At 38.0% G+C, this 20,310-nt stretch overlaps 1 protein-coding gene across 1 annotated transcript in view; it reads right to left on the reverse strand.

Moving 5' to 3' along the window:
• Positions 1–20,097, reverse strand: part of CUL1 (cullin 1) — a 31,178-nt gene extending 11,081 nt beyond the window's left edge. The window contains exons 1-8 of the mRNA XM_010168115.1: positions 19,800–20,097; positions 14,122–14,293; positions 13,022–13,189; positions 11,898–11,948; positions 10,960–11,050; positions 10,108–10,271; positions 5,823–5,985; positions 2,067–2,197 (exon numbers count right to left, since the gene is read on the reverse strand). Coding sequence (XP_010166417.1) covers positions 2,067–2,197; positions 5,823–5,985; positions 10,108–10,271; positions 10,960–11,050; positions 11,898–11,948; positions 13,022–13,189; positions 14,122–14,293; positions 19,800–19,939 — 1,080 coding nt within the window. The 5' untranslated portion in view covers positions 19,940–20,097. The remainder of the gene's footprint in view (positions 1–2,066; positions 2,198–5,822; positions 5,986–10,107; positions 10,272–10,959; positions 11,051–11,897; positions 11,949–13,021; positions 13,190–14,121; positions 14,294–19,799) is intronic.
• Between the last annotated feature and the right edge of the window lie 213 nt (positions 20,098–20,310).

A 20,310-nucleotide genomic window follows, 5' to 3' on the forward strand; every position in this document is an offset into this window, starting at 1 on the left:
AGGTTCAAGAATGGATCAGATAAACTCATGGACAACAGGTCCATAAATAAAAACTAAAAGGAGCATGGAGAGGCATGGAGGTACTTCTGTAACATTCCTCCTGTAAGAGTTCTGGATGCTGGCAACAAATGGCAAAACATGGGCAGGGTTGGATCAGGATCCTACAAAACGTTTCCTGTCGCTACTGAAGACAGACATAGACGACATGGACCACCGACGTAATGCCATGCTTGAGATAAAGAACTGAGATTATCAAGATCCTCCCAGACAAGAAATTCAAATGGACTTGAAGGACATTCAGAGAGGCATCTACTGATTACAAGGACTCCAAAAAAACCCCATAACCAGAGGCACAAAAAGCAGTAATCTTCTGACTGAAGAGCAGCCTCATTAATCGAGTTAATGGAGTCCCGCGCACAACTCATTCTGCAGTAAATATCTAAAATAGGTCAGATGAGTCAAGCTGGTATGATTGTTTCGAGAAACTGACTACAGAGAAACTGAGAAGCATTTGCTCAGCTGATTATCTGCTTAGAGACAGCACAGATAAATGAAGTTCGGCAGAATCAATCCTACCTAAGTGTGAAAGAGTAAACAAGGCCATGATGAACAGCCATATACTGGTGTGAAGGATACTGGAAGAGGAGGCATGATGGTTCCCAAGGGAGACAATCAGAAATACTGTTAGGAAAATGAAGAACAAAAATGTGAAAAGAGAAAAGGAACAAAGGGAAAGATGAAGAAACAAGAAAAAGCGTCGTGATCAGGAAAAGTTTTGTAAGTGGTTGGAGTCAAAAGAACTAATCCATAAAAATCTCAGGCTTCCCCTCTCTCAAAGATTAATTCATAGAGAAAGAGCTTTCATTTTTCTGGGAAATTCTTCAAGGCCTAAGTACAAAGAAACTCAAGAGTGATGATCACTAGGGGTATGTGCCAACCATGGAGCACATTTGATTTCAAAATTTAAGGTGATGCCTACAAACAAAGCTGAAGATTCCTGAACTTACTTCACGATTCATCAAAGATCAACACTGCTAAAAAGCAATGCACTTAAAACTACAGAAGGGAACAACAGACACTACACACATGCAAAACATCTTAACCTGTGCTGAAAACCTGAAGTTTTACTGTTCTCCATGCAGTCATTACAGATTACTGCTTTAATGAAGCCATTATATTTCAGTACACTGCTTAGTATGAAGCCATTTCAGAAATATCTGAGGCCAATAACAGGTTACAATGAACCTCAAAAACCAAAGTTAAACCCCAAACCAGAATCTAGATGCTGTCCTAATTTTGTTTTCATTCATTCAATTTTTTTTTCTAGAAAATGTCACATTGTCTAGAGATGAGGTTATCAAAGCCTTTCAATAACTTCAAGTTGCAGAGATTCAACCCTATCAATACAAAATTAAGTTTGAAATTACAACTATGGGATAAAATCAAGAAAGCCAATTATACAGCTGAACAATCACAGTGTTGCAGAAGACCCTGACCTGCTCCTTATACCATGACCTCTCCAACCATTTCAGTTATTTCTTCCTCTTACATTTCTCAGGCTTTTTCAAATAGAATAAAGCCATTCACAAAAAAAAACCCCAAAAACCAGAAACTTTCTCCACACAGTCCCATCTAAGTCAGAAGTCTATAAGATGATGAAATAAAATACAGTACACTGGAGATAATGCTTCTTGAAACAGTGGATTCTCACGGGTATTTCTAAGTGTAGGATGTGTCTGCACAGCCAGCTTTCCAAGCAGCACGTTGTCCTGACAGAGAACAAAAGCTCAGAAGGAAAAAAACCCCCAAACAAAAAACCAAAGCTCCAAGGGTAGTACCACAAAATGACACCAAAAAACCCCCCAGAGCTCCGAGAGTGGTACCCCAGTGATGTGACTGTTGTTTTAAGCCTACGATTACCATTTGAGAATTGCCCAGTCATCACAAATGAAACCAGGGAGAGGGAAAGCACAAGAAAACTGGAAATTGTATCAGGAAGCATTCCCCCTCCTCTGATGTAAAACCCGCAGCGACCACACACAGACTTTTTTTGATGGGATACTTGCATTCAGAGCAGCTTCTCCACACTTCTCAATTGCAGCTAGACCCTGATTATGAATGTGGGTTTCCAAAAGTTTTTTCAGCTCTCCAAGGCCATCCTGGATTCGAGAGACAAGGTTATACATGCGTCCCAAGTCTGGAAAAAAAAAAAGAAGGAAAGCCAACATCTCCCATTTGTACTAGCAATGACGCCAACTCCTCATTTACAAGTTGACAACAGGAGTTAAACATCCATCAGCAACAGAAACTGATGTGCAATTGCTCCTGGAAAAAGCCAGCAAAAACTACAGCAAAAAATTATATGATATAGCAAATCTTTGCACTAACCTGGAAAGCTAAGACTAGTTAAAGAGAAAACAACCTGTTAATATAAATATTAAGATCTGTTTGACCTCTGCAATGCTACATAAATCTCAAGAAGAAAAAAACCAACATAAGTTATATAAATATATTCATTCCTGATTTCTAGTTTTTGTAAATCTGAAGAGGTGCAATGATTTAAAAATGGAGTTCAAGCCCTCTTATTTAGATGGAGTTTGGAAGTGTTACCATGAATTAGGACTGTCATTAGTGTTACTGCTGGCTGTGCTAAGAGCACATTCTCCAGCTCACCCCTCTCCTTTAAACTGAATTCTGAACAGGACAGTTCTTGGGGATTTCACACCATCTTTTGTTTATTAACGCTCCTACTTGGGGCAGCATCAGTGGTAACAGTTGGAAATTTAAGGCAAAATGTTAGGTATTGATATCACCTTAGTGGACCCACTGAAACATTCTAAACCAAATTTCCTCCAATAAAGCACTGTCGGTAAAGCCATCTCTTGACAAATAACATTTAGCTAACTGATTACTACTAGAAGCAATTGTATCTCTAGGGAAGAAAAAGTTCTAAAAAAGCATTACCACAGAACAAAACTAACAAAGGTAAAAATAAATTGCATGTCATTTCACATATGTTAAAGCTTCGTATTAACATCTCACCAGTTTTCAGGCAAGACTTTCCAAAATCAATTAGCAATTTTGGAAAGTTTAATATTGAAGAAGGTTTTGTTATTAACAATTTTCAACAGGGCAGATGCTTTGAGTGCAGAATACTTTTATTTTAAAAACATATAAAAAAAAGAGGCAAAGCAAACTTGAAAACGTCCATAAAGCAGGTACACAAACCCACTAGTTACCTCTTGTAATCTTGCCCTCACTGAACAGGCACTCAAGTGAAACAGTAAATAACCAAATGGGGGTATATCACCTTGTTGAGTCCATCTTAAGGCTGTCAGCTCCATCTAGCACTTGTAAAGTGTAAGGATTTCTCTGAAGGGCTTATGAGCAATTTATTACAACCTGGGGATTATCAGATTAAATAAAACAGAGCAATCAAGCAGCTGCATCACTTCCTAACTGAAATACAGCGTGCAGAACTTAATGCCTTTAATACTGAAGCGATGACACCACAGACTCGTTTCCACACAATGCTTCCCATGCCTTAGAGCTTCAGCAAGCTTCAACTCTTGGATTTGAAAAGCAAACATTTTTTTCTCTCTGAATACCACATGGATGGTTTTCAAAGAGAAACCTGATGTTAGACTTTTATAACAATGTAAGAATGCTGGGTTTTTACTTACAGAATTTTAGAAAAAAGGTAGGAAAATAATGCCTTGCATAGATAGAAGCTGCTGCTAGACCTACCCACAACTAAGGCTTCCCAGGTGGGTCTATCAGGATATCTGAACTTGGTGAAATATGGAAGAGATGCTATGAAGCCTCGAGGAAGATTTACAGGGTGACTCCACCTAAATCATTACAGCCTGCTCCCAACAAACAGAATTATTTCCAACAGGGAAAAGACTGATGTGAATAGGTAACACATGAGAAATGTGCCCCACAAGCTTTATAACTAGTTGCGCAACGTGATTAAAAAGTTACAGAACAGCGAGAGGAGAGGTTTGTAATACAATGTGCTTAACACACTTCACGTGGGACGATCGCAAAACCACTGTACGCTCCAGAGTAGAGCAATAAAGATTTTAATCGGGAGCAAGATTTCCTTGTAAGCTTAGGATAGTTTACGGCAGGCTGTTTTAGTCTATTACAAATTTGAAAGTGAACTGATTAAAGAATGAATTCTCAAATAATCTTTCAAAATAAATGTTTCTTATCTTGAGCCTTCATGAAACTTACAAAGGGCCAGGGAAGTACTGTAATTTGTACAAGTGAAGCCTGATAAGAGAAAAGGAAGGATTTTTAAATAGGAGAAGAAAAAAATCAGGCATTTTAAAATGCCTAATTAATCTTAGAAATAACCCAAATGAAATTAAAACCAAAGACATATAACAAGATGGTTCCCAAGACACAAGGTGTCTTTCCATGTTTACCCTGACAAACTTCTGGAATTGCATCACTATGGTAAGTGACTGTATTAAAGGCTCACATAACCCAGGAGCTTGATAAAGTAGGGAGAAAAAAAAAGTCTGGGAAGGCCTCTGGAGTCCAGATAAATTGTCTTGTTTGTGCTACGACTATTTCTATTGCCAGAAGACATTTATAAAGTCATTTTACTAGTTACCACCCATCTATATCGAAATCTGTTCCAATTACAGAGTAAATACATTTATTTACAAACATAAACAACATCTGACTCTTAAATACTAGCACAGGATAAAAATCTTCTGCTTACATTGGAAACAGGTAACTTCTGACCTACTAATCATGCTGAATTGCCCTTTCCAGTTTTGAATCATCTCCTAGTTATCAACGTGATGATTATAGTAATTATTCATAGCTGCTCTTTTAAGGTTGATACATAGAGAGACAGAGTCATAGTTCCAAATGAACAGTATCGTCAACAGCAATTTAATCACAGTATCTCTTCATTTCTGTCACTTTCTTAAAAGCAGTATTCCAGCTATAGAGCCTTGCCTTGGCTTCCTATATAGATTTAATTAACTCCCCAACCTGAAAAATCAGAAACACTATTCATCTTTATCACCTGCACGACACAGGAATTATTCGGCCCTAGTTTTGACTGTCATTTTGTGCTATTTTAACTCCTGAAGAAACTCATAAAAACCAATACAACTGACAATCCCTTAAAGATACCTAAATTCTTTGATAACCTTTACTTATTTTAGAGGAACTTCTTTAGAAGAAGTCTTTATTCTGTGTGTTCTCTACGAAAGTATAAACTTGATCCGTTACTGGCACTTAAGACTCATTTTCACAGCTAAAATTATCGCACCGATTAATAATTTCCACCCTTTCCTTGTGCTCTATATGCAGTTTTATATATTCTATTCACTATACTTCAGAAGCTCCTTATTTCCTCCCATTCCTCTTAACATTTCCTATACATAGTTCTAGACAACTTGGATTTTTAAATTCTCACTGCTGACTCAGAAAGATCCATGGATTAAACTGAAACAGCTGGTATGACCACAGGTCTCTCTTTCACCTCGATCTCTCTCATGCAAGCTTCAGCTCTCGCCAGAAGGATGGCTCAAGTGCTCTTGAAGCTCTTCCATGTTAAGAGAAATCAAAATTAGTGCTGTTTTGCCTTAATATTTGGGGTCGGAATAGGCTTCTCGAGGCAATATCCTCAGCCATCCCAATGTAATCAACGTCTGCTTGCCAGTCAGTTTAGTGTCTGTCTTCTCTCTCTATCCAATTCCTGAACAAATCACATTTATCCATCACCAGAATTTACATTATTCACAAATCATCAAGGAGGAGCTCTAAGCCGAAAACCAGCATTTGACTCTCCTTACCTTCATTTTTGTCAGCATCCAGCAAATTCTGAAACTCTGTATGAAATATCTCCAGGTGTTTTTCAATAAGTACTTGCTCACACTTTCGTGCCAACTCATCTTGTGTGCTCTCATGGAGATACACCTGAACTCTACGCTGCTCCTCAAGAAGGCGAGCTTCAGCCTACAGAACAGAGAGATAAAGGTGAGGCAGAACAGACATCCAACAGCAGGAAACAGGTGACTGTTTAGTAAATTCATCTAGAGAACAACAACAATCAAACCTCTCACCAATGCAGTATTATGGTCCACCTACTTAAGCAGCTGGTTTTTTGGGAATCCAAATATACATACGGAATCGATGCTTATGTTGATGACAATATTATATACGGTTTGAATGGAGGGGAGACTCGCAGCACAACTGCTTTCCTGACGCTTCTGAATAAGATGGAAATGTGCTGTCAGAAAAAAAGCAATCTGCCGACATGGGACGCTGGGAGTGTTTGCATCAGCAAGCTCGCTAGCTACAGCGAGATAGTTCCGTTTAAGACAACATGCCCGAGGGCTGGGATGCCACCCAGAGCGACCTGGACAAGCTTGAGAAGTGGGCCCACGTGAACCTCGTGAGGTTCAACAAGGCCAAGTGCAACAGGACAAGGGGTGAAGGTTTTAAACTAAAAGAGGGGAGATTCAGACTAGATATAAGGAAGAAATTTTTTACTCTGAGGGTGGTGAAACCCTGGCCCAGGTTGCCCAGAGACGGGGTAGAAGCCCCATCCCTGGAAACATTCCAGGTCAGGTTGGACGGGGCTCTGAGCAACCTGGTCTGGTTGAAGATGTGCCCATCACTGCAGGGGGTTGGCCTCGAGAGGTCCCTTCCCACCCAAACCATTCTATGGCTCTATGACTGTATTTCATGCCTCCATAAAACTAAAAGGCAGAAAAAAAATTAACAGTATGCCCATGACAGATTTATGTGAGTGTTCTCATCAAAATTCTTACACAGAAAAGCTTCCCAATAATCTACAATCATTTCAATTATACTAGCATTTAATTGGCATATGAAATGCTACATATGCATATCTTCCCAGCAAACTAAAATTCTAAATGTCACTCAAGGAACAGTACTTATGTCAAAATGTAAAACTGAAGTTGTTTATGTAACAAATGCCTCTATTTTGTTTGCAAAAGTGTTAAACATTCGCTTTACAAGCCATCTGTAAGTGCAGCACATTATTAGGGGTAAGGTGCATATGTCCCCTTACCAGTCTGTGTTATTTCATGAATAGTGCCACCAAAAGAAAGAAATTAAATTAATGCATTTTCCTTGTATTTCAGAATACCAAAGCATGAAAGATCATATTATGGACAATAATTAAAAAAAAAGAACAATTTCACTGCAAGACAGCTTTAAATAACCTCTGTCACTGTTAGCTTCACTCGTTTCTGTAATAACTCTGCACTTAGCTCCCATGAAATGGTCCTGGATTACAGTGTCCTAGAGTTAAACCAGTACAGGTCAAAATAGGGGAAACAAAATCAACAGCTGGGGAAGGGATATAAGCTCGTGCTTCGGAGTACTTGCCAGTCTCTTACCAGTAAGGAATAACAATCCCAGCAAGTAGCAGCAAATCTTTCTGATGACCACTGGAAACTGGAATCAGACTAGTAAGACTACTTATCTTACCCTTAACCAAAATTCTGCCACTTCTAATGCTGCTTCTTAAAATACCCTTAGACCTTCACTTTCTATGTTAACAGTTAACTCTCACTTGGAGCTCCTTTATGAAACTAAGCACTCACTCTGACTTCAAATTTGCTACAGCCTCTCACTTTTTGTGCTCTTGTAATTCAATTTTCCTTTTGAAATCATATTTCAGAAATATAATTAGTTCACACAATGGTATCTTTAGCTGTTTTAACTGTAAAGATCGAAAGTTCAGTTTGAGACTTTATTTCAAGGGATAGTCTTAAGAAATGCTGACCTTTTTCCCCTACTGCACATCAGGCCATGCCAGCTTTACTCATGAGTTCTGGCCTGAGAAGAAAAATTCACAATCCTTCTAAACTCAGTAAGTCTGCCTGGACAACCAGGTACACATATTCTAATTCTAATTAAGATTTAATTGAGTATTCTACAAGAAAGAACCACAATTCTATATCATGGTAACACTGATGTTACGCTGGTGTGCACTAAGGTGCTCCAACAGGTTATTTTTATTTTTATTTTGCAATATCTATTTATTCCCCACTATAACCCAACGCACAGCGCTTCAGTGAGAGAGCCAAGTACATGCACTAACAGTGGACGACTGTTCATAGTTCATCCTTTCAACAGCTGACTTTGAAGACCTTCTAGTATGCCGTGTGACTGCTGGGCAACCTGCAGCTTTTCACATCACTCTCATCAAAGGTGTTTCCTAACAGAAAAGAACCCTAATTCTAGCAATACCCGAGTAATAATTATGGGAAGTACTACTCTGCTCCAGACAGTTAAGTGGCATGCAAGATGACAATACCCAAACTGAAAAAAAATAAAGTTTACAAAACTGTCTTGCCATGTTTAAGTAAAAAAATGTTAAGAATTCCTTATGCATAATGCAGTAAGATAAAACTGAAGGACAAACCTATTTGAATTTTAAATTAATAGTTCTGAAAACTTGCATGACCTCTCTTGATCTCTCCAGCAGAGCATGCAGAGTAGAGAGATCAGACAATTTGTTCCCGTGAACCAGCTTTTAGCTTCAATTCTAAACTTCCCCTTTCCCTTCGGTCACGTTCCTTCGTTTGCATCACTTTGCAAGCTCTGATCATATTTACTGTAAAGTCTAAGACACATCTTTTTCAGTTTCACCTGTTACATCCTAGGAAATGACTAATGAAATCCGAGTTTCTTGCTCAGTTTGATTTCAGTGTAGGCACATTCTCTGTAAGGAGATGCCCAGCCAGCCCACATACATCTCTGGTATATGAATTTGAGGAGAGACTTAAGGCTGCACACTTTCTTGCTGAAGATTTCCCCTGCTTTCTGCTAGCTTTAGATGTGTTTTCAGCTTCAACATCAGCTTCGAGCAAAGTCTGTTGCTCTTTTGTGGATTTTTGAAGTCTTGAAGATTGTTTGGGTTACTAATAAGTTCTTTCTACTTGCCACTAATCTCTAGTTCTTGAAATAGCAATGACCTTCAGACAGCTTTTTACTGTCCTGTACCAAGGAAGCCGGGATGAGCCAGGTTATGAATGACTGAAATTCCCTTACTCTGTTTTTATATGTATTTTAGGATGAAAGCAAAGACAAGAAATTGAAAGGGAAGTATCAAGAATCATTATTTCAACAATCACAGAAAAGTAAACATAGATAGGTCTGGGAACTACTGGGCAACTATCCCAATGCACTAAAAGCAGGATTCGTTTTCCTCTGTTATTTCTAGGATTACTTTTTTTTTTTTTTGCTCCCTTTTTTTGGGTAAATCATTGACTTCTATGCCAAGACTCAGGATGTCTTCAGTGGCAAAAAGAGTTACAGAAAAGAAACACAAAGACCTTGCATGGAGGGATGTGTGCCTGCATATTACATACTCAAAAAGCTCTTTTCCTTTTTTTTTTTTTTTTAAATTAAACTGAAAGGGAGAAAACAAGCAGCAATTCAGAAAGTGAGGAGATGTGCTGAGAAAAATATATCCAGCAGCACTTGTCCAAGATGGCAGATGACCTATCTATTTCACATTCAGTAAGACTGACTCCATAACCAGGCTAGAAATAGTCAATGTTTATTCAGCTTGTTCTTAATTGCCTCGTCTGGGATCTCCGAAACCAGAGACTATCTAAGAATTTCAATCTGGCTTCTGTTGATCAGAAGTATCGTGTAGAGTTCATTTCATTAAAATATCTGAGAGAATTAAAGCTAATTAATGATCTACTTCCTTAGCCACCTTGCACAGGAAGAGATTTCAATAAACGTGCCAACATGTAGCTCCTTGTATAGCAACAATAAACTTGCAGGTCCCAAGGAGAATGACTGTTTTAGTGTCTTGAACTCTAACAAAATCTGAATCTATTTTAACATTCTCTTCTGTTTTGCCCATTAATAAAGTTTTAAACTTTCACTGTACCTACTGAAATACACTAAGGAGACAAACTTCAGATTAGATAAACATAGAAGCAAATCACCACAGGGAAAACGAGCTAATTTTTTCTGTAAAATAATCAGCATTTTAAGAAACTGATAACAAAAGACAAGAATTTACTCTTAAAAAAAAAAAAAAATCTATATCCATAAAATAATCACGAAGCTTATTAGTCAACTTACTTTCTTCATGTACTCTGTCACTGGGTTCTGTTGCAAGAATTCAGTACTTTCTCGTGTATAAAATCTCTCTGTGTCAGCAAGAAACTGAGATTCAAAGGATTCTTTATAGACAGTTAGTGTAGGTCCTTTTGCAAACGCATCATCTTCATTCAGCCCCAGCTCCACTACAAACAAACAAACAAAGACACCACCAGTAGTGTCAAAATTGTCTTTACAAAGTGGTCTCGCAAATAAGCGGATACCCTCCTTCTAACTTATATGAAGGTAATCAGTTGGAACAGTCTCAGCATCACTCTTAAAAGTATTCCTTTAATTTGCATTTGAAAATAAGCAACACAAGACATTACTCAAGTAAACTGTGGATGCTAGTGAAGTTTTCCAAATCCCACCTCAAAAGCTAGTTCAAATTCCCCTTACATTTTTCTCCTCTTAGAGGAAAAATCCCCAGATTATATGCATATTTTTTTTATTAATGAAACTTGTCATTAATCTGCATGATAAAACTCTCAATTTCATGCAAATGGGAAAACACCCAAGCCCACTCTGCTTTGTAAACTACTGTGCTCCCCCTCTTCCAGATTTAGCTCCCAAATAACCAATTTGTGAACAATGAACACTCTGAACACTCTTGTCTATCAGTTGTGCTTTCAAGCTTTACAAATACAGTATAATCTACTGAAATTGTGTCTAGGGTCTCTATAAACATGATGTTAAACAATATATTACTGTGTTTATTTTACTGTAAACATCTTTCCTGGACATATGAGGAGGTGGGATGCTACTCCTGGGCTCTGATAGGGGATACTTCTTATTTTTAACAGAGTAATAGAACCTTAAAGAAATCTCATTTACCATAAGATTGTACAACTCCACTGATCAGCCTTGTATTGATAGTTTCACCATTTCTTTCCTTTTCAATCAATTTCAACACAGCATTTGTTACCTTAGAAAACAGGGATTAAAAGTAAGTCAAGCACAGAGAAAGCAGCCGGTAGGTCAAGCACAGTATTTAATCAAGAGTGTATTCCTATATTCAAGGCAAGGCAAGTCCCTCGAGAACAAAATTTAAGGAAACCTGAACCTATAGAATTCCTACAGACATCACTGAATATGCTACACCTTCAAGATCTACAATGTAATTACAGTCCAATTAGTGGGGAGCTGTAAAAGGGTACGAAAGTGGTTGGGTTTAGTTTTTTTTTTTTAAATTTTAAAAAGTACCTTCTAAACCAAACTTGTTTGTTTTATACCTGAAATACAAGAAGACTTTGCAGTAAGAACTGAACTAACCCCCCGTACTTCACACAAAGCAAGCTATCAGTTTATGTTGATAAAAAATGTGCTGCAATTACTGTTCCTCTAAACTGAAATCTAGCTAATATTTTCATAATATAACACAGTCTTTTCATCATGAAGTACTGGTAAATAAGAGTAAAATCGACACAGGTAAATATAATATTTTGTTGTGATGGAATGTCTCGTTTTACATTTTGCTGACTCACTAATTAAAACTATTTGGCCGACCTTAATCTCCCAGGCATCAGTGTAAATTTAAAGATTGAGACAGTCTTGGTACCAAGGTCCGACCAAACACACAGAGAGAGGCCCATTCCCCCCAAATATTTCTCTTTTTAACATCACAAGGGAGAAGCAGAAATCTCCTTTTTATTTCCTGAGTCTACCCCCAATCCTCAAATTTTCCTTGGAACTATTACTTACAATATATAAAGTTAACCCTCTAAAATAGCACTGTAGTTATAACACATATATACACACACACACACATATACCTGCTTATTTAATGGTCTGAATAAGCAGTCTCTCCAGGTCACCAAGGCAAGCTAGAAGCAAAAGAAGAGAGATGAAAGATGGAATAAAGAAAACATTAATATATTTACACATATACATGCAGGATAACTCCTTCAGGAAAGCTGATACAGTACACTAAATAATCTGAACTTTTAAAATTATTTTATTTGGGAACACACGTTTCTCATGCAACAAGACTGTTTAACAGTAAAATTACCATTTGCTTTATTACTAACTGCCTAAAATGTCCCCTTTTCTGGCAGTGATCCATTGCCAACTCTGAGAACTAATAAACCCTGCAAGTTCCTTTGGCAAATAACCCTTTGCAAGTTACTTGTACAGCTCTTTATGTTGGTGATTTTCAGGCTGACACAGTCCCTTAGCATTAGGCTAGTGAAGTTAAGAGGGAGGGTAGTAAAGATACCAACTGCTTTTCTACCATATGCAGAGTTACTTCAGTGAAGTGATAAAATAACACATCACTTTCCTAATGCTTCACTAGCCAGGACAATAATTATCCTCTATAAGGGGAAAAAAAAAGAACAAAACAAATGTACTTTTAGTTATCTGAGATACAGAACTTCTGCTATGTTCTTCCCTTGTTTACGTTACAAAAAAATTATCAAGATCATCTATCCATCTTTCAGAACTGTACCAAAATAACTTAAGATTACAAACCAAATGTTGACTGAGTCTTAGCAGCTTGGATGCTAAAAAATTTGCAGAGATGTACTGAAGTCAACAGAAAAAAAGTGCAATTTACTTCTCCATTCTATATTCGAAACACTTGACTGAACTCTAAGTGGAGTGACAAGGCCACAGTGATGCACACAAATAACAGTATAAGCAGCAAATATCCAGAAACAGCAAACCCTTGCCAGTCTAATACTAGTAGTCCCAGTATGTTCAAGACAGACTGAACATCTCACAGGTTTGGAACACCGAATTTTTATAAATATACTGGGATGGGAGGCAGGTTTCCACTTTGCCCACTTCTTCAAAACTTCTGTGAACTTCCTACAAGTTTCAAGGAGCAATCTGCAGGATGATAATGCAAACCAGCCAGATGGAATGGATAAACCACTCACTTCAAAAAGCTACTTACTGAATAAATTTCATATATTCCTTTACGACCTTCATCGCACTCGCGACGAACCCAATGTCGATTGAGGTAGGCACATATCCCATTCAACACTTTGCTTGAAAACCTATAATCCTCCCACTGTTGAGTGTAGAATTTCAGCACGCTCTCATCCATCAAATCTTCACCATCCTGCAATAACAACAGTTTGCCAGGACTGCTGGGTAATTGTAAGGCACAACCAAGATACAGAAGGGTGTACGACCGACTGTGTAATAAATCTCCAGCATGCAATGTATTTATAGGAAATATAGGGCCAATTCATTTACTTCAGCATTAATAAAGCACCAGGCCTTCCCTAGCACCCGGTCAGGCAGTAAACAGAACCCCGTGTTCTTGGAAATGGGGATGGCATCCTATTTGTTCTTGTTACAGGAAAAAAGATGATGAAGTGGTAACACATGGAAGTTCAGTACCTTTCCAAACTGGACCACTACAGCTTGAATGGAGAAGGGAATAAAAGCAGGAGTGAATTCTGAATAAGACCTTAGACACCTTTACGCAGCTTCTTAAATTAATTATACAGTAGACTTGACAGGACACCACAAATTCTTTTATTATTGCTCAAAACTAAAATCTCAAAAGTTAAAAGCATAATTCCTTTCCAAAAATAACTATAAACCATTTTCCCACAAAGCAGCCCAATATCCAGCTCTATTAGTAGTTTATTTATTAAATTAAATTAATGGCTACCATCAGGCACTTTCAACTTTACAGGCAATCATTTTTTCAGCATTGCTAATATGCCGGTTAATTGGTTAAGAAAGTCTAGCTATTGTTCAAGATACAGGCTTAAGATGGCGTATAAAATTAGTTCTATAAAACACAGAACCACTCTTTTGGCTTGAAGAAGAGAATCAGCTCACAGGTTCACTTGGCGACTGATCTATGCCCGAGGTAAAGCCCACAAAACATTGTTTTGGGGACAAAAGCAAATTTCAACAGCACTCAATTTACCTCCAGTGGCTGCACACACCTCTAGGTTGGTTGATACAAGCTTTTCCCAACCCAACCCAACCCGTATCACTACTACAAATACAGACTGATCTAACGTCCCATCTTACCTTCAGGAGATTTGTCAAGTAGTTCTTCAGAAATTCTTTTAGCCGTTTGTACAATTCCAAGCCAACAAACTGAGCACCTCCAGGCGTCTGGCCCTTTTTCGATTTAGGAGGAACTCCAGTTCCTCGTGCTTGATTCGACTGGTGCACACTAGTACAGTAGTTATAAACATGACTGACAGGAAAGTTAAGGAATGCTTATGTGTCAGCAGGAGACATTAAAAACACAACTAAAAACAATCTGTTAACTTCAATAAGCTATTATGACATGACTGTAAGTGACAACCATAATGCAAGATCCATTAGCCCGCATCAAATCAAACCAAAGCTAAGAAAATGAGGTAATTTTTCAGCAGAATTATCTGCAGCAGAAATGTGTCAGACTGCCGAGCGCACTGCAAATACTGATGCCAGTATTAAATTTACCTAACACCAAGAAAACAAAGCAGTGGAATCTGCTGATAAAATTATCTTCAAGGTTTAAATAGAATTTATTTGATGTATTCTATTGGCCTTCTACAAATACGTAAGCTTTCATTTGAACATGAAGAAATTTCAACACTAGCCTCAAGCAACATTCAGTAGTTGAAAACACAGAGGATAATATTTTTAGATTCTCTCAAACACAATCCTTTATAAAAGATTTGGCCATTTAACAGGGGACAAACCTAGAAAGCAGCAATGGTGAGACGTGCACCACAAGATAAGACTCACCAAAACCCAATTTTAGGCTAAAAGTATAATCCCAACATTTAAGTATGTGGTAGCAATAATTTTTCCTCTCATTTATACAGCCTCGAAGAGTTGCTTGTATCTGTTAATATAACATTTAAAGAAAAGATCTAAAACATTAAAATAGTCAGAATTCTTCCAAAGTAGTAAGTGGAAGTCATGTTGCTCGTAACACTTCAAATAAGAAATCATCCTGAAGGAAACTGCACTCCACAAACACGGAAAATAAACTAGCTTGGTGGCACTCAAATTCAGCCTGATGAGGACTCAACAAAAATTGATCTGACAACAAAAATTACCCTAATGGCTCACCCAGCAAATGATCAGCCAACATGAACCAGAACGAAGCTACTGAGCACTCCTGCTTCTACTGACGGTCCAGGGCAGGCTTCTGAGTCACAGCCCTCGTTAGAGAACATCGCATTAAGCAATCCAGAAGGTCTAATTTGGTTTTAACTTGTGTTTTAACTAATGGGCCAAGCTTTAACCACTAGACAGACTTCCTCCACGCTATGCCAGGCATTAGGAAATTAATATGCTGCCGAGATTTGCCTTTTATCTTTCCCTTCAGAAAGACCAGCACAATATAATGGAAGACATCAACACAATTTAATACCAAGGGAATGATAAACCCCAAATATATGATGCATTACAGGCATTATGAACAAACTTGCTTTTAGTTTTTAAACAGCAGAAAAATCTCTTAAAATATCCAATTAACTCCTTCCAGTTACTTAAAAAAAATGCTTCATAGATCAAATCCTTAAACTGCGTTTAAGGATCTGATTTGTCTGTGAAGCTTTTTTTATTTTAAAGATTTTTTTTAGATTTGTCTGTGAAGCTTTTTTATTTTAAACTGGGTTTAAGGATCAGAGTATCCTGCTTGCCACCAGGAACAAGGCTTTCAGTCTTTGTGTCAAACTGAAAGGAAAGCCTGTGCACGGCCTATGATCATTTACTTGTTCAGAAAGTCATTGAATTCTCTCCAAAAGAGTCATGCTCTTTGCCCAAGATTAACCCTTTTGGAAAACATACAGCATACATTTGTTTCTTACCTCTGACCTCATCCAGGTGCCAAATAACTAGATTTCCCATGATATCAACCAATAACATAAAATCTTCATTTGTGCCTAGCAACTGAACTTTTATCAGTCACTTATGTCCTGGACATCAATGATTTCTTTCAGCTCCTAGTCATTAGTTTGTTCAACTTTCCTGGCACTGTTGCTGCTTTTACCATCTCTGCTTCAATTTCAAAATTCTCTGTTCAAGTGAGGAATGCCACACAGTGTAACAATTTTTCTCTGGATGCAAACCTTTCTTTTCACAAATGAGAAAAGTAAGGCTTACATCACAGTTTAAAATAGTTAATATAAGGTCCTCTGAATTCTCTATGGAAAGTCTCTCCATCATGATACAAGGAATTTAATGCTGATTCATGAATACCCAGTTGGCAGTCCTGCCTCCTTCCTCCTCTAACTCTCCTATCCCACGTGGCTTTGAGCAAGCCCAAAAATACGAGGACTGTCTAGATGATGGGTAATTCTTGCAGGTTTTGTGATTACTGCCTGATGAAAATATTCTTTCTGTTCTTATCCAAGAATAATCACAACAGCTTTCAGAAAAATAAAAGACCAAGGTTAGAAGACATAAGTCTCTTTCTAACCCCACACATTTTATAATTAAAACCAGGATTCCTTGTAAATATTGAGAACGACTGAGACCTTCTGTCCCCATCTGGCAGTAATCACCTCAGAGCTGAAGTAAAAACATACCAGTAATGCCCACCTTTACTTGTTATTCTGTCTTGAATCTTGCTCGCCAAAGTGTCCAAGACAACACTTTTGAAATGCTCTAATTTAGTTGTTCTACACGAGTCGTAGTCAAACTGAACACCAAAGTCAAGCTGAAGTTAGTTTGCCTGTGCAGAAGGTAGTTTGCAAGTGTGAATAACTCTATGACATACTCTACACAAAAGCATCATGCTCTCTCACGCGCTATTCACAATCTGTGCCCCCACCTGCCAAAGCCAACCACTGACAGACTGACAAATTCAAAACTAAAGACGACTTGCACTGCTTACAATGAAGTACACGACAGTCCATCTGAGAATCACAAAAAAAGAATGAAAAAGATGAAATTCTTTTCTTCTACGAAAAGAATTCTTGGTTGCAGAAGGCAAACTAATCCCTTCAACTGCTTTATATGCTGGAAGCCACATACATACCCAAACAGCTATTGGGAAACATTTCTGTGGGTGTTTGCACTCTTCTGCGTGGCAATTCACATACTAGAACAAGCAGAGAAGTTAATTCATCAATAGAATAGTTTGTAGCTGCTCCCCAGGCTTCTGGTTGCTGAACTTCAGATTTGGCCCAGCAGACAGACAAACCATCTACAGGAGAACAGATCAAGATCAATCTCCTTTAACTTCTACACTTTCCTTACAGTGAAGGAGAAATTACATTTACTTATCTGAATTAAAATTTGAAGTAGACGACTGCAAGGAATTTTATGAACTGATTCAGGATTGTGCTGTTCATGAGGAAAGATGTCCAGAACTTTATTCTACTCTGAAACTCTTCAAAACGGGATACAAGAAGCAGCCAAACACAAATTAACTTTGCCACCTTTGTATTCAATATAATTTATACTGCTTTTGAGAACCTTGATTCTGTTTCTAAAGCTGAGCAGTAAAAAAGGAAAAAAATAAAAATCCCATGTTGTTATTTCATAATGAATTTATGGCTGTAGGAGATCATGTCCACTGAAGAAAATGATCCTGATACACAACCCACCTGGAGGGCTGACTTGCCACCTGCTTTTCCAGTAGCGTGGGAGTTCATGCAGGCTACCAGTGACCTGCTGCTACAACTGCTGTCCCTGTCCCTGATCCTTTGCTGAGCAGATGTCTGCGCAGGGGAAGTGAAACAGATCCTTTCAGCAGTAGTGAACAATCTTTTGGAGCAAGTACGCCATCAAAACACAAGCCCAAGCGTGCCACCGTCACCTCTACTCTACACTCCACCCCTGAAAAGTACCAGAATACTCCATACAGCATTTTTTTCCTCCAGGATTAAGTGCAAACAGAAATTACACGACACAAGTATCAGTTTTGCAATTCAACATACAACAGGAAAACACAAGATTTTACACTGATGGGTGCAAATTACTGAGTTCTGCACGATTCTCTAATCTTAAATTTTTTATAATGAAAACAGTTCTGCTGAGGTAATAACTGATTCCCCTTCCAGCAGCACAGCTGGGTCCCCACAGTTTTTCCATTTTGCTATGAAAAATTAATGGAACTGCAATAAGTATGCTTGAGGAATAGATAAGTAAAATTAAAAGGAACTGAAAGGGAAGTAAAATTAATACAGGGTAGTACAAAACTATAGGGCAGAGAGAAACAACAACAAAGCTTTTGAAAAGGAGGAAGCAGGCAACAACAACAACAGCTGAAAAACTCTCTAACCAGAATCTCTCTCTCCTTTCTTCTACTCTCTTTATAATAAAGATCAGTTTTAGGCATAATTTTGCTGTTTCACAGATCTTAAGCAGTAATTGACTCTATGCTGAGTGCTCTGTCACCTCAATACCTGGCCTACAGGAACAAGTTGAGATTATTTCCATTTTTGTCAAAAACTTGTATTTCCCTAGATTACACCAAAGCCATAGAAGAACAAAATACAGAAAGGAACTGGAAACACTGACAGGAAAACTGTTAGGAAAGGTTATGGAAGTTTTGTATTCTTGTACAACTTCTAATGCAAACAATGCAGTTTAATATATTTACTAGAAAACAGCTTTACATATTTTCTTCAAAATTATGAAAGGTATTTCAAGTCCTGCGTGTCCAGAAGATTAGGCTATGCACACCTCCTAAAAACACCCCCTGCATAAGCAAAGCTGCTAAGAGAAATGGACATGCCTGTATGACCACGGCGATTCGTAAGTCAAACAGACGGAAGGAATTTCGCACAAGTTTTTGCACAAACTGATGAGTTTACCAAAATCAATCACTTTTCAGAACAAGTGCTTTCTGAGGACCAGTAGTAAAACAAACAAACAAAAAACCAACCCAAAAAACCAACGCAGAAACCTTCATTCTTTTCAGGGAGGTATCAGCAGAGCCTATTTTAAGTAGGGTTAGCTTGTCATCCAGAAAGGAAGGGTTACAGATACCCTGCAAAGCAGTTCAAAAAATCAACAGTCTGCACCCAACCCCACGTATTCTCCATTTATGTTTCAATACACTTTATCCTAAGATCAACTACCCATTTTAAGTCTGTAGATGACATGCCATGGCACTGTTAAACCATTCCCATTTTAGCCAGGGAAGGACTGAGGCAAAGATTGAAGGAGCTATTTCAGCATCAGCCACGCAGCTGCTATCAAAATCCAGGCATAACTGAGCTCAGACAAGTTTCTGCAAGTCTGAGACCTGAGAACCTTCTAGCACAAGCCAGCTGAAGACTAACAGATAACTTCTTGCTTCCCTCTTCATGGTATAAACTACAAAGAATCACAGAAAAACACTGAGTTACATGGAAAACACAAGTTTTCCAAGCCAAATGCATATACAAAGTGTAACACCAGAGACTAACATATAAAAGAAAAATAATTTCTGTTTTCTTTTGGTGTATTGTGGACTCAAAATTAGACCCATTAATAAAATCACTTTAAACATCTGCTCTGTCAAAGATAATTAGCAATCAAACCTGAAATTCAGAGGTAGCCATAATTATGAAGACAGTTTTCCAGACAACAGAATGTTCCTGCCTATTTGCCAGTGAGATTAAATAGAAAAGGCTAACCTTCAAAATAAAAATATATTCTTAAGAAACACTAAGATAAATAGTTATGAAGCAATTTTGAGTTTAGAAAAGTAAAAAGTTATCTCCATCTACTAACAGTGAAAGTACTAACTGCCTTAGGCATTAGGATACGTGTAAAGTTCCATGTATCTGGATTTTGCCATACTTTGTCTGGTGTAAACCTGTTGAATTCCAGCTCTTAGGTCATCCCATATCTGGTCAAGACCGATCTGTTTAAGTCCATGTGGGTTCTGACTCCTATTGGATGACATTTTGTATTTCCTGTGAAGTCTTCCAGTGCAGCAGCCTGAGATCTGGTTATTCCTCCATCAGAATCACAAGTCAAGTAACATTCTAAACTCAGTTGGAGCAACTCAGGGAGATATTCTTTACATATAAAGAGTGACGTTTCCCAGGAAGATCATCTGCAAAAGGAAAAGAAAATATACATGTTATAGGACAGTCCAGATTCATTCACACTAGAGAAAAAGATACAAAATTAATGATTTCATAGAAACATTTTCATTTACACAGATGAGAAATCCATGATGAGATGTGAAATACCAGAACCAAGGAATGTCATTTTGCAATACAGGCATCCACTACAAAATGTGACTGTTAGGGCCCAGATCTGCCCAAAGCC

The sequence above is a fragment of the Antrostomus carolinensis genome, unplaced genomic scaffold, assembly GCF_000700745.2.
Source record: "Antrostomus carolinensis isolate BGI_N321 unplaced genomic scaffold, ASM70074v2 scaffold17145, whole genome shotgun sequence".
Taxonomy (NCBI): Eukaryota; Metazoa; Chordata; class Aves; order Caprimulgiformes; family Caprimulgidae; genus Antrostomus; species Antrostomus carolinensis.